General features: G+C 41.2%; 1 protein-coding gene across 1 annotated transcript in view; it reads left to right on the forward strand.

Moving 5' to 3' along the window:
- Positions 1–13,713: 13,713 nt before the first annotated feature.
- LOC149083861 (1-acyl-sn-glycerol-3-phosphate acyltransferase beta-like) overlaps positions 13,714–15,815 on the forward strand; it is a 32,580-nt gene continuing 30,478 nt past the window's right edge. Inside the window, exon 1 of the mRNA XM_089235224.1 lies at positions 13,714–13,907. Within this exon, the coding sequence (XP_089091350.1) occupies positions 13,720–13,907 (188 nt within the window). The 5' untranslated portion in view covers positions 13,714–13,719. The remainder of the gene's footprint in view (positions 13,908–15,815) is intronic.

The following is a 15,815-nucleotide window of genomic DNA, read 5'->3' on the forward strand; positions in this document are numbered from 1 at the left end:
TGCAGAGCGAAACAAGAACGCGACGATCACAACAAGGGCCTGTCCTGTCCGTCGAAAATGCACGTGATTCTTTTACAACTGAATGAAACGCCTATTATGAGCCATGTATCATCTGAAGACTATTAAATACAATCGTTGTTGTCAAGAGAACCATACGCTGCAACAATGATACCATATCTTTTGCAGAGAGTTAGCGTACACCAATTCTTAGAAACATTTATTTTATTGATTTATTTACATGCAACAACACAGAAAACATGAACGCACCCTTTATGTATACCAGGGCTGGAGAAATCTATCGTCCGACCTGCGCGGGGCATGTATCATTTTCGACCATATATACTCGACGCGGGGATACCCTCCCTTATCCCTAAATTTTGAACATTTGCGTTTTTAAATTTCTTCATCGACGATGATGCAAGTGTTCTCTTACGCACAATGCGTGCAATTTTTTAGAAATGCTTTGGCAGCCATGATGCAAATGTGTGTAGCCTCATCGTATTTATAAAACTTGAAAAATGTAACCTATAAGTCTATCGGTTACATTCGAGCGGCTTATTGGTTGGTTTTTTTTCCAAGTTTTATAAAATATCTTTTACCAAACTTTTATGCTGTAATCCCGGCCCAAGTTGCGTCGGGGTGTCTATCACCAGTATAGGGATATGTGATTTTGTTATTTATACGAAATAGATGCGAAAAATGGGAAATTCTGCCGCGTTTGATGAAATAAAAAATGCGGAAATTTGATTTTTGTCACTTTTCTTGCACGAAATCTTGATAATTTACATTTTTCGAAGCGAAAATAGGCACTATTTCTTTTTTTTTTTTTTTTTTTTTTTGCTGCGCAATTGAAAGGCGACTGCCCTTTTTCGAATGATAAATTTCGTAAAAAAATTTTCTGATTTATCAAGGAAACAGTTATTTTCCGGATATTATGCTGAGGTGAGCTCGGAAAGAAAAGTCATCACATCTCCGCCGGGACTCGAACCCAGGCCTCTCGCATACCGGGCAAGCATGCTACCATCTACACCACTGGAGACACACATGAATCTACCTTCCTAATTTCACGCACTGTGTCGTGAGGCGCTGAAGTAGAGGCAGTAGTAGCCTCTCTTAAAAGGAGCCTCTCTTATCCGGAAAATAACTGTTTCCTTGATATCTCTGGCTGAGAAAAAAAGCCATCTATATCTCTCTAAACCGTTCCATCCGGGGGCCATTTCCTGAAGTTAAGAGAGGCTACTAACGCCTCTACTTCAGCGCCTCACGACACAGTGCGTGAAATTAGGAAGGCAGATTCATGTCTCTCGAGTGGTGTAGATGGTAGCATGCCTGCCCGGTATGCAAGAGGGCCTGGGTTCGAGTCCCGGCGGAGAACGTGATGACTTTTCTTTCCGAGCTCACCTCAGCATAATATTCGGAAAATAACTGTTTCCTTGATATCTCTGGCTGAGAAAAAAGCCAGATTTATATTCGTTCATTTAAGACTGCTTCCCAAAGTGGGCGATGGAATGGTCCTGGGAGGGGCGATAGAAGCTACGGATTTAACAGAGGATCCTATGGGGTCACTTTACTGGGAGGGAAAAATTTCTGAAGAAGGGGGGGGGGGGGACGATGGAATGAAAAGTTTGGGAAACTGTGATTTAACATCATTTAGTTATTTTCATTACTTATAAGATTATTCATTAAAGTCGTTTCACTTAATTGGCAACAACTTCGCTTCTAGTTATTATAGCGATGAAAATGAAGCAGTTTTGGATTTTCCAGACACTGGAATATAGAATAAATCCCTTTTTTCGAATGAATAAAAACAGTTTCAAAAAAATTTTGACGAAATTAATCATTCGAAAAATGCCAGTCGCCTTTCAATTGCGCAGCAAAAAGTGAGCACCTATTTTCGCTTCAAAAAGTGTAAATTATCAAGATTTCATGGATAAGCAGGTCGTTCAAGTATTACGTCAACAAATTTTTTAGCCCCCCCCCCTCTCCTTGTCAGCAAAATTTCGTCAGCACTGCGCCCTACCTCTTAACGCCAATTGGTGGGATCAGAAACGTTCGCGGGAGGGCGGGCGGGGGATAAGGGGGCTCGTGCGCCTCCACCACTGACGAAAAAAAAAATTTTAATGCAGAAATATTTTTAAGAAAATTAAAATTTCGCGAAAGAAAATACCTTTATATATTATTATAATCGATTTCTGTTATTTCCAAAGTATTCGAAGGGTAAGAACTGAAAATTTCCCTTTAAGAAATTCATTGTGACCCACCCTTTAAGCCATATATGGTAAACCCTTGACCCGCGCACCAAATGTGGCCCTGAAGGTTGTGATGTGGCTTGCCCCCTCAAACCAAATTTTGTAAAATGAATTAAGCGGCACATTTACAAATCACTTAGATGGCCCGTGGCACAATTCAAGAGCATTTAAGTGGCCCTTGGCACATTTTCAGATCACTGAAGTAGGCCTCAGAGATCACTTTCACATTCAAAGATCACTTAAGTTCGCACGCATGGCACGCCATGGCATCAAGTGTAGCACGCGGACGCTTTCAAAAAAAAATTGAAGAAATTGAATTCAATTTTTTAAAAGCGTTTTTCAGAATTCTTTCCAACACTTAAGCAATCCTTTTCTTACTAATGATAGTCTTGTAAGCTGCCAAACTTGTATTTAGTAGGCTCTCTGGAAATAATTACCAATGCCTTTCTATTCAGCTTTTCATCTTTGGGAATAATTGCTGGATGTCCCACGTGTACGAGACTCAGGATCTTCCGCATGAGGCACATGAATATTGAATAGCGCAATTATACTACATATCCATGAATTCTTGGAGTAGAGTGGGGTGGGGGAGGGAGGCTAAGCTCTCGTACGAAATTTACTGGAGATTGGGGCCCTTAGCTCCCTGAGTTTTTAGGTTTCGGTGTCTATGCTCAACGTTGCGTAAGTAAGATGAAGCCAAAGTAGCCAAATTCTTTATAGCCAGTAGTCTTTTTCTGAATTCGTTAACTCAACATAAGGAAACGGGTCGTTTTTTATCTACTGTATGTACAGGTGGAATATTCGACGCTTAACCCACCAAAATGTCCTTATTTAGTGACGCAACGCATATTTGAAGAACTGGAAGAGAAACATTCGATAGGTTTTTATTTGAAAGTTTATCTGAAATTATATATATACATACAAAAAAAGGATATCGTTCAAATGGAAAAGAAATATGTTTTTCACGCAATTTTTAATACACGATACACGTAAAAGTTTATTCACGTATAGCGTCAGCTTCAAGTTGGTGTCATAATCTTTCATGCCATGAGGATTATTTTTTTATTGCAGTAGCTGAAGAATTTGTTCGAAGATGGAAAACGCAGACTTAACCAAGAATTCGTCGATGCCCATTAAACATCATCAACCCGTGGAGGGCTTAGTAATATCTGATCATTGTTCCTTCTATAGAGGAATGGTGACGTCGTGCTAAAAAGAACTTGTTTCGAAAAGGAAACATTTCCACTTTTTTTTTTTCAGAAATGCACTTTTCAACGGTTTCTGAATCTTTGTGATGAGATCCGTCCGATTATGAAACAGGGTTGATTCAAACGCTAATATTTTTGGTAGAAATCACAACGTAGAATTAGTAGTTTCTACAAAAAGGCGAAAATAACATATCCATCGCTATATGTGTATATATACAGTATATATTGATATATATTGTAGCCTCGTAGGGTTGAAACTACTATTTTTATTTTCAAGAAGGGACTGAAAATTTACATCTGGGGGGGGGGGGGAAAGGAATCCGGCTTACAACAAAATATACACCGCGTGGGCGACATCACAGCAACTTCATTCGAACTATTCTCGAACACGACTGCCACGAGAGCGAATCTCGGGCGCGCCAAATATATTCTCGAATACGGTCGGCCTTGACCGTCACAGACTCCCCCTCTGGTTTCATGAAACCGTCTCGGTATGAAACCAGGAAGAGTCTTCAAACATAAACAGTACGGTGCATGTAAACAATCAAAAATATTTGACGAACACATCTCAATAGTGGAGGGCAAAAAAAATAAAAATCACACATATTTTCAAAAATAATATATATATAGTTCATTCTTCACGAGAACGATGACTTGTAGGTAGATCAATCTATACCACTTTTTCGGAGGGCGGCCTCGTCGACGCATAGGCATCACCGGTGTCTGTGCAATGTTGTTGCAGGGTCGAAGTGCTGATGTACGATACACTCCAAGCGGTATTTGAGGTTGAGACGGATTAGCCACTTCATATGTACATGGACATCTCCGGGATAAGACGATGTAAGGCCCGTCTCTTCGAGGCATAAACTTCTTCGTCTTGCATTTTACAGCGTTGCTCAATAGGTGTTGGTTGACCCATACTCGATCACCGGGATTGTAAACAGGTCCTTTTCTTCTATTTTGATCCGCATATCCCTTTCTTTGGTGTTGTTTCTCACTGATTGAATCTTTCAGTTTGTCCATAATGAACGCAAAACTTTTGAGGTAAGGGGTGATCTCGGGTACGAAGTTATCGTTAGCCAAGACCGCTCGTATCATCAATCAATCATATATATTGCTGTATATCGCTCGTATATCGTGTCTAGCGTCATCCAAATCGGAGTTCTCGTCCGAACTGCAAGAACGCAGCGGTGTGGCCTGTGGTTTCACATGTTGCGGTATTCATAGCGAATCTTATCATGGATAGTTTTTCAGACCAGGAGGAATGATAATCTCCGACCAGTATGGCGAGACGAGGTTTTAGATCTCTATTTTTCCTTTCGACTGGATTGGCTTGGGGATGATACACGGGAGTAAGTGCTTGGGCTATGTCAAAAATATAGCATAATTGTTGCATTACTGCACTGACAAACTGTGTACCATTATCACTTATTATACGTCTCGGTAACCCATAGCGTGGAAAGACTTCTTCGAGCAACGTTGTAGCGCATTGTCTCGCAGTAGCATGGGACAATGCAAACAGCTCCACTCACTTGGTTGCACAATCTTAAACGATAAGAATCCACCGTTTACCGTCCTTTGTTTCAGGTAAAGGCCCAAAAAGATCAATAGCAATGGTCTCAAATCGTTGATTATATACAGGGGTTTGAAGTAACCCAGCTGGTTTTTGGTTATCAGCCTTGTAGCGATTGCATTCACTACAATTTTTGACATAGTCGGCAATGCGTTTTCTCATTCCAGTCCAATAATAACGTTTACTGATTCTGCGGTATGTTCCATCAGCACCATAATGAGCAGAGGTAGGTGCATCACGGTATTCTTTCAAAACGCGTTCACATTCGTGTTTAGGAACGACTAATTGTGCTTCCTCATTTTCACTGTCTGGGGCGTATCTGAATAACACTCCTTGATTCATAAGATAGCCACGAACAGTCCATGTTGTGAAATCAGTGTCCCTTTGAGGTTTTTCAAAAGCCTCTATGATTTTTTTTAAATCATCTTCGAGTTGTTCATTCCTAATGTCACTAGGGTTGCGAGCAGGAAAATCCACTGTAATTGTATGGATCTCACAAGGCTCTTCAGGTGCATTTGGTAACCGGGACAACATGTCAGCAAGTACATTTGCCCTACCTGGTATGCAATCTATTTTCAGATTATGAGCCTGTATGAGCAAAGCCCACCTAGCAAGTCTACCAGATGGTGACTTCAGGCTCATTAGCCACTTTAGGGGCTGGTGATCCGAAGCAATATGGATCTCAGTGCCTTCTATGTATCCTCTGAACTTATCCAATGCCCACACAACTGCCAATGCTTCCCTCTCGGTAGTAGAATAGTTCTTTTCTGCAGCATTCAACAATCTACTTGCGTATTCGATAGGATGTTCTTCCTGGGCTTCTCCTTGCAGTAAGACAGCACCTAATGCATAGGAGCTGGCATCTGTGCGGATAACGAAAGGCTTAGTTTCATCAGCTTGCTTCAGTACTGGAGAAGTCATCAGAGAGTTTTTGAGGGTCTCGAAGGATTGTTGTTCTTCAGCTGTCCATTTTCAAATGGCTTTCTTCTTTGTGAGGTTACTCAAGGGTCTTGACATGTCCACAAAATTTGGAATGAAACGACGATACCAAGAGCAAGACTGTAGAAACGACTGTACCTGTTTAACATTCTTTGGAGCTGATATGGCAAGAACAGTTGATATTTTGTCGTGATCAACCTCGACTCCTTTTGAAGTTACCAGTGACCCAAATACTTTATTCTAGAACACACAAAATTGCATTTGGCTCGATTAGCCGCGAGCTTAAAGGATTTAAGCCGCTCAAACACAGATTTCAAATCACTGAGATGATCATCGAATGTTGATGATAAAACAATGATATCGTCCAAATACGCGAGGATGTTAACATCCTGCAGCCCTCGACGAAAATTATGAATGAGTCGTTGGAATGTCGCCGGGGCGTTCCCGGTCACAATATATAAATATACGTATATCGATATTTTTCATTCAAAAGGGAACGTAACAATGCAGTTTTTCTACTTGCGTGAAAAGATTTGTTTCAAAACAGCACATTTTCCGAAGCAATTTCGAAGTCGTATTTTAGAATTATCGTGTTTCTTATGCTACTAACGAGAACTGCTCTCTGTCTTTTGAATCAACTGGTGGTCATTTGATCATTTTTGTCGCACCACGGTCATTTTCTGGACACGAGGGCTAATTAGTCTGGGACCTAAAATTTATTGCCGATTCCGAACGGCATGCTTGTTTTTTTTATACTCGTCGAGGGGTTGGTACTCTAACCCCTCGATGGGGGACTCCCTGCTGTAGCAGTTTTTTCTGTGGTCACGTCGCCGTTTCTGTTGTGCCCCTGTGTCAGGAGTTTTCCGACAAGGACGAACCGGGTATAACTCGCGACACCTCTAAACATCTTTTGGTATTTTAGGCGAGTATCTTATCGACCTGGGCCCACCAATTGATGGTGCTCTCGAAACTCTTCGGCAAAGGCGTTACCAGATAGTTGGGGTTACATGTTAGACGTTGTGTTCTCGTGTATCGTGGTTATGGCTTTGTGTGTTGTTGTTTGTAATCGTTTCCGCGTGTTCGTCTTATGTGCTATTGAGGACACTGTGGCAACACTCAATAGAATCTCGCACACTGGCTACAAACTTTCTAGTTTCTTGAGTAGCAAGAAATCAATGTGTGTCGAGAAAAATTTTCAAACACCAATTATATTTCGTACTAAGCAACTTTACTTCATATGAAGCAATGAAAGTGAAATAATGATGTCGATTACAATTTTTTATAGCTTATTTGAAACTCAAAACCAATGAATATAAATTCCCGCTGTGGTGGTCGAGTGGTTATAGTGACAGACTCGCGATGCGAGGATCCGGGTTCGAACCCCACAGTGGTGGTCGGCTGAAGTTGGTTTTCTGTGGTTCCCAACTTCAAGGCGCAAATGCGAGCCGATCTCCCCGTTAAAAAGTCTCGCCACAGAGAGCAACAGTCCTACAACGATAAATCATTCAATCATAACACTTCACTCATAGTTAGAAAAACTAGTGACAGATGGCAGCACTACACATAACAAGCATTACAGAGAAACAACGAAACTTCACGTCAGGTTTCACTACACGTACACGCACATTCCCTCATGTACCGATTCGTTGGGGGGTCCCGACTTTTGATGAGGAATTTCACTCTGTCCATTAACATAAAAATACATTTTTTCTTCAAAACAATAAAAACATTTTCTTTCTAATTGTTTTTGTCATGCGGTAGGTGAGGTTTGAAGAAATTATGTAATTACTATTCATATAAATTAATAATTTTATATACTGATTAAATGAAAACATTAAATTGATACCCAATTTTTTTCAAACTTGTCGAAAACGTTATTTTATCTTATGGCATCACATCGTATATAAAACAAATTGGACAATCATAATTAAAAATCGTAAATTGAAACAAAAATCATTCAGAAAAATTAAAGTACACTGCTCAAAACAATTAGGGGAGCACATGGTTTTAACAAAATTACGCAAAGATGTATACGGATAAGTAACATAAAATGAATCATCCATAATTTAAAGCCTAGCAGGAAACGAAAGAAGAAAACTTCATAAGCAAATCAAAGTTCATGACGTCAAAAACCAGAAAAAGGAGATAAGGGCAGAAATCGGGATGTTGCAGAAACGTCTGTTTTACTGTGAAATTCGATTGCGCAGTATTTTTTTTTGAGACAAGGTGACTTGAGGATGTCTCAACAACGTGATTTATTTACCGGAATCCATGGCGTGGCGTGTTATAGGCAGACTGGAATCCGGGCAAACACAACGTAGCGTCGCGGACGCTGTTGGAGTCGCCAGAAGTGTTGTTGCAAGGCTGTGGAATCGATTCCAAGAAACAGGAAATGTTAGACGTCGACCAGGGCAAGGTCGACCACGCACCACTACAGCAACTGATGACCGGTATGTACGGTTAACAGCCCGTCGAAACAGAACAGAGAATGCTACGCAGCTGCAAAGACGGTTGCTCTTGGAAACAGGACGAAGGGTGTCCAGCCAAACAGTACGTAATCGGCTTCATGAGGGAGGGTCTATGCACGTAGGCCAATGGTCTGCATTCCGTTGACCCCACGCCACCGTGCGGCCCGAAGAAGATGGGCTGCTGAACATCGAGATTGGGAGCAACATGATTGGAGCCAAGTGCTGTTTACAGACGAGTCCCGATTCAGTCTGGAGTGTGACACCCGACGTGTTCTGGTATGGAGGGACAGGGGCACTCGAAATAACCCCGCATTCGTTCGTGAAAGGTCACAATACAGACGTGCTGGTCGGATGGTATGGGGTGGAATCAGCATAGGCGGACGTACGGACCTGCATATCATTCGGAATGGCACTTTGACGGCCCGAAGGTATGCAGACGAGATACTGCGACCTCATGTCATCCCTTACGCTGGAGCCATTGGAGATTCCTTTGTTTTCCAGGATGATAATGCCCGACCGCATAGAGCTCGTCTGGTGGAGAACATGCTTGAAGCTGAAACAATACAGCGTATGGAATGGCCAGCGTGCTCTCCTGACCTGAATCCAATCGAGCATGTTTGGGACATGCTCGGACGACGCATTGCTGCGCGACCAAGGCCGCCTGTTACTGTCCGAGACTTGCAGATTGCACTTCTTGAGGAGTGGAACAGTATTCCCCAAAGTCTGATCGATAACCTCATCGCATCCATGGCAAACAGGTGTGCAGCAGTCTTAGCTGTTCGAGGAGACCACACGCCCTATTAAAACTCATGCATCATGTCTAAACAGTACTTTTTTTTATCGTTTACATGTAACCAAATTGTTGCCCTAAATCATCTTTTCATGTTTTTTTCCACATTTTCAAAGAATTAAAGCTTAATTCCAAATTTTTTTACGTATTTTTTCTGTATTGCGCATTGATACGCGTGTACTATCCATTGTATGCCAATACGTGGCTGTCTCGCACGGTTTTCTTCACTTTTTTGCTTGCTCCCCCAATTGTTTTGAGCAGTGTATTTGTATGCTGAACACTGGGTCATAAAAATAAAGGACGGGATTAATCAACCGATTTTAAAATTGCTGTAACTTAACCCCATCTCATGCCATCAATAAGTTCCACAAATTTTTTTCGGAATGTAATTTTTTCTACATTTTCAATAGTAATTATGCACTTGCAAATGATGATTTCACAAAGAAATAACATATTCTCTTCCCATCCCCATTGGTATTGTTTACAAACCGGCATTTCTTTGATGCGGCTCAATCGAATACACATCTGCTCTTTTGAATGGAAAGCAGGGGCCCTACCATCCCCCATGCTTATAAAAGGATATCCGAGAGAATTTGACGTGTCTAGAGCGCTGGGGATTACTACAGGGGGTGTCGATTCTGAGAGCGCATGCGCATTAGAGACAAATAGATGTTCGAAAAAAAAAATTGGTATATACAATCATGAAAGACTAGCAGCAACTGTTGAGCAGTTGGTACGACGACGGCACAGAATCGAAGATAAATGAAAGGTTCATGGGGTTCGAGTCCTTATTATTTCTCCTCCTTACTTTATTCCTTCGAATGATTCTTTGGGTTTTCCTCCGAATACACCACGGAGGGCAAAACGATGCTTATTCAAGAAGTGGAGGGAACCACTGACTGAGATTCGGATGACGATATTTTACACTCGCGATAGCGTTACGTTTGTGAAAAATCACAAAATTCATTTATTTATTTTTGAGAAAAATAATTACAACACAATCACAAAACCTCAAATACTTTCATTTTACAAGGCGAAAAAGTAATAAAACGTGTGTGTGGGGGCGGCCCCATCCCCGCAGCAGGCGCATTGTGACCCCACACACCTCCGGGAATGTTGGGACGTTCAATAACAGCTTTGAGTGCAATGAAAAATACAAAATAATCGTTCAAAAAATTGAGAATGTAAGAGGTAAAATGAGGGGGAGGGGGGGGGGGAAATAGCATATTGAGTAGGATTCGAACCATGAACTTTCCGGTTGCCCTCGATTCTATGTCGTTGTACCAACTGCTCAACAGTTGCTGCTAGCCGACCGTAATTAAATATATCAGTTCTCGAACATCTATTTGTCTCTAATTCTCTGAGATGGGAAGCGGGGTGTGTCCGGTCCTTCAATGTTCAATGTCTCTAATGCGCATGCGCTCTCAGAATGGATACCTATAATAATCGCTAGTGTTAGACCAGCACCTCCTAGAGATAGAAGGCCTCCGCACTCAGCTTGTGACGTCAGTAAGTAGTCCATTTTCCCCCAGAATATTCAGGGTAAAAAAATTCCCTGCTCGTGCCACCAGACCAGACCAGCATCAGATCTTTACCCCCCCCCCCCCATGTCCAGCTCAAAAAGGCTGATAGTGGGATTACAAACGGGTCCAAGACGGGCCTGTGAAGAAGAGTAAAAATATGTTAGTCAGTAAATGCGTGCATGTAAGTGTGAAAAAGAGAAAATTTTGACAAAGCCGGGAAAGTAGGTCAATTTTTGGTCGGTGAGGAAAAATGCCGCCAATAACACTTCGAGAAGCTGTGACGTCACATCAGGATTATCCTCATTATCCAAAACAGGTAGCTGGTTCCCCATTGGCTGAGGAGCATCTTGACTTGATATCTTGATTCAAGTCGGATTCCGGGTGGAAATAAGGGAAAAAACAACAAGTGTAACGCAAAAAAAACCCTAGGATCTTGAAAATTTAGTCCATCTTGGCCGCCGAAAGCGACTTCTGAATAACTGAAGCCGATCTTTCGACACTGGCTAGTAACCGCTTGGCCAGATCAGTTAGGCTTAGTTCGCTATTTGCACCGACGAACTTCATGATGAAGGGCTGCAATTCGGTAGCGAGTTCATCAATTGGATCGGCATCACTGTCCAAGCTTGTACCTGGAGAATTACCAGGAGATGCGATTTCATCTGGGCAGTTACGCTCCTTTCTTGATTTTTTCCCCACATGAGATGAGGTTGCAGCCGTCTTTTTCACAATACGCTCTTTAAGCCTTGTTGACGGTCTTTCAGTAGACGTTTTTTCGGCTTATTTGAAGTCCTTGCTATACGGTGAAAACCGGCACTTACGGTAATTCGCCCCTGCTCGTGCCAGTATCATCGTTGTAAGGAAAAGAAATGATCGGGCTCAAAATTGACGATTTCTATGCCTCACATCCACTCACTATGTGATATTTGTGAGCCAATCAGGAAGATTCTACGCCAAAATAAGAAGAAACGAAATAGGATGCTGTGTTCCAAAATGTGGCAAACTTGCTAGGTAGTCTGAATGACGTTTATGGCAAACAGCGCAGAGGCCTTCTATCTCTAGGAGGTGCTTCCTAAGGGCCCAGCTTCAGGATGTGGGAAATCTTGGTTGTGGGATAATCAGGGACCACTCAGGAGCATTATGTATCACACTTGGATACTTAAATTTGTTAATATAATAATTTTATAAAAAGAAAATAAATAACTGTCAAATAAAGCTTTACATACCTCATCAACTGCTTGAGAATCATAATCGGATTCCTCCATATCTTCCAGAAATGCAATCGAGCATGTTTCTTGTCACGAGGTCGAAACGTATGATCAGCTATACCACCGTCAAAAACAGTAGCGATTAGAAATTATGAGCTCGTTCTACTTTTGCACATTTTACCAGCCAGAGTCAAGCAACTTTGACGTCATAGAACGGTGAACCGCGAGACTAATGTCAGATGCAGGTGAATGAGGGGGGGGGGGGGTTCCCAAATGTGGCGAGACAGGGGAATGGGGACCGCCCCCGTACCGTTTATTAATAAGTTACCGTTTATTGAATCACTAAAAAATGCTTTCATTTTTTTTTTTTTGATTTAATCCAAATGTGGTTGCATCAAGTTGACAATAATAACGGTCGCGCAGCTGGGCCCTGTTATCATTTATTGATTCATATGGTGCCTACCCATTCCTTTGTTATTGGTTCATAATGAAAATAGATTCATTAAGAAACGAAACATAGAATTTGCTTTGCGGCAAGCCGCTGTATTTATTGCATGTCAATATCATTATTATTATATAATATATCATTATTATTATATAATATATCATTATTATTATATAATATATCATTATTATTATATAATATATCATTATTATTATATAATATATCATTATTATTATATAATATATCATTATCATTATGTGATCGTTATATTATAGTATTATTAAATTATGTCATTGTAATATTATCGTGTGAGCAACGAGACGTCATGACAAAATACAAGCGATATCGTTAATAGACACGTGTTTTACGATAAGTTGCCAAACGTAACCGCAGGAGGTGCATTTTACACATCCGGTGATGTTTCTATGACGTCACAGTAGCCTGATTCTGATTGGTTGATGATATGCTAAGTATAAAGAGCTTACAGTTTCTAAGGCTAGTGTCACAAACTCTGTTTCTTGAAATTCCTCTCAGGAAGGTAATTTCCTGAAATATTTTGTCGTGAAATATGGCGGGCAACATTTTGAAATGTTGTTATCTGCATACTTCGCTAATTCCGAGCTATCAAAAAGATTGGCTTGTATTATCTCGGAGATATGAGATATACTCCGGTCAAGTTTCTGATTCTAAGGAAGCCGGTGATGTAAAAGATGAAATATTGGCTCAAGTTACGCATCTTGTCAGTAAGTTGAAGGCCGATGCTACTCTCATCATGGACTTCCCGCAAACTAGACGGATCTGCAGGGACGACCAACTTTTCAGACGGACCTTTGAGGTTGTTGAGCGTATGACGAAGATCAAGTCTTCAGAGGGGAGGAAAAAGCTTTCAGATCAGGTTCTTGAGAGCTTCCAGATCCTGTCGACCATCAGCCTGTCATCGACGTGCAACATCTTGAGGAAGAAGTCACAGAAGAAGACGGTTCAACCTTCAAATTCGCCAAAGAAATCCTCTGATTCGTTAGTTTATTCAACAAAATAAAACTACCAATAACAAAAACAAATAACACGCTGCGGCGATAATCAACGCGATCGTCCTCCATCTTGCTTTTAAAAGCACTCGCAGCAGTAGAGTAAAAAAGAAGGAACACGTGATCTTTATTGACGAACCAGCATCAAGATCATCACTCGTTAACATGTCACAGCTGCTCGCTGGTTTGCCGAGAATACCGATTTTTTTTCTAACATGCACTTTAACATTCATCAGCATGTTATTCGATTGGCAGTTTGACAGTCGTTCCGTGAATGCGGCCATAATAATCATGTCCTTGGTGAGCGGCTTTATATGTGTAGTGGCGTTCGTGGCGTGCTCTCTTATGTTTTTGTGCTGCGTCAGTCGTACGGTCAAATTTTGCATTAAATTAGTTTGTTACTACATCGCCATATTCGATGTGTCTTCCGTGGCCATACCCTTCTCCGTGTTCCATCCCAAGGACCCGCGGAACCTATTGTGAGTACCTATTCGATAACGATAATTATTATTTGCAATGCGTGATATATGATACATTGAGATAATCATTATGATTTGATCGTGGCCAGGCCCGCAACTAGGCTGGGGCAACCGGGGTCCCCGCCAAAAATGTGCACTTATTCTGTGCAACATTTTTCAAAGGGTCCCGAAGAAAAAGTCTACCCCGGGGCTATGCCCACATCCTGGAGCAGTATTTTCATCATAAAGAACCAGATCCCTTTATGATGAATTTATAGCGTTAAAATTTGAGGCTGTACCTGGCAGGTTCTCAAAAAATTCAACAACTTCTGAGTCCCCCCTCTTCTGTTGAGGAACTCCAGGGCTGTGCGTTAAGATAGCGCTATCCACGAATTTATGATAATTGATGCCAATTTATATCTGCGAAATTTTCAGAGGCCCACTATCTATATACCAAGGTGAGCTCACACATTCTGCCTGATATGACACCAAACTAAGACCAGGGGTGACTCAAGTTCACCTGTCATCCCAGGTGCAACCCTACACTTTGCACCTTACTTGAGCCGTCTCTGACTGAGACAGTCATTAATGTGAGACCATGGCGTTTTCACAGGGGGTAGGGATTAGCGGCTATAGCTCAGGGTCGGAAATTAAGGAGTCAGAAAATTTGCATAGATCATAGTGGTTAAACCACAAATCTGTCTGTTTAGAGAGCGAGCGAGTTACTAGGTCAGCGAGTGTCCGAAATACTGTTGAAAAAGCAGTATAAGCACCAGGGCCGTCTTAAGAGTATCATGGGCCCCCGGGCCAAATTATTTTTCTGAGGCCTTACCAGGTAAATTTTCGAAAATCTCAACCAGTGCCCGAGTGGGCCCATGCATTAAGACGGCACAGATAAGCACTCTTCTTGGCGATAAGAAGTGCCGAGTCTACTGTAACCGCGCGAAGGAGAAAGGGACATAAAAAAGTTTTTTTTCCCGTCCTTCACCGCACAGCTATAATCCGTTACAAATCGAAATAATCCTTAGGGCACATACACGTGAAATAATCCAAAATGCACGTTATAAATTGAAATAATCCACACGGAATTGAATGGGCGGTAAAGTCACACTATACCGAATTTTTTTTAAAAAAAAGTCATGAAATTAAAATCACCGGAAAAATGAATTCCAAAGTGTTTGACGTTACTAGGTGAAGCCCGTCAAGAATTTTAAAAAAATCAGTGCTCTGAAACGCGACTGTGAGCAGAATATCCTGGAACAACGCGGGATGGAAGTGAAATGACGCGTAGTTCAACTTTGCATTAGCGAAAACGTTTGGACGAAAACGTTTCGTCCAATCGCTAACATATAGGTGCATGCGAATATGCAAATAAGACGTAAGAGGGAACGTAGTAAAATTCCTACAACTATAACCATAGATGTGATTTTGCTTTTGTCCTGACGCCTCAACTCTGAATATTAATTTTAAAAAATTAACACAAATACAAATACAACGCCACAACAGGCAAAATGCCCAACGAGGTGGCTGATAAAAAGATGCCCATAAAAATATGGATGTCATACATTTAAAAAAAAACAGCAACCCCATTAAAAACGCAATTAACACAAATTATAAACAATATATACACATGATAAAATATTATACAATGCCCATAAAGAATACTTATGGTTGTCTTATTCTAAGTATGGATAGAGCTTCTCGATTTACCCCAACATGTTTATCGTATTTCTTTTTGAACTTGTCAATTGTGTTACAATTTACTACCTTCGGGGGTAAGCTATTCCATTTATTAACAACCCTATTATAGAAAAAATCCCTGCCACACCATAACCTTGCATTGTCCCTCACCAATCGATACTGGTGTCCCCTTGTAAAAGCAGTCGATTGGTGGTGTACTAAAAGTTCATGGTCCATCCTATCCATCCC

The sequence above is a fragment of the Pholcus phalangioides genome, unplaced genomic scaffold (assembly GCF_987345545.1).
Source record: "Pholcus phalangioides strain wild (caught in Gottingen) unplaced genomic scaffold, Ppha-v1.0 ptg000008l_1, whole genome shotgun sequence".
Lineage (NCBI taxonomy): Eukaryota > Metazoa > Arthropoda > Arachnida > Araneae > Pholcidae > Pholcus > Pholcus phalangioides.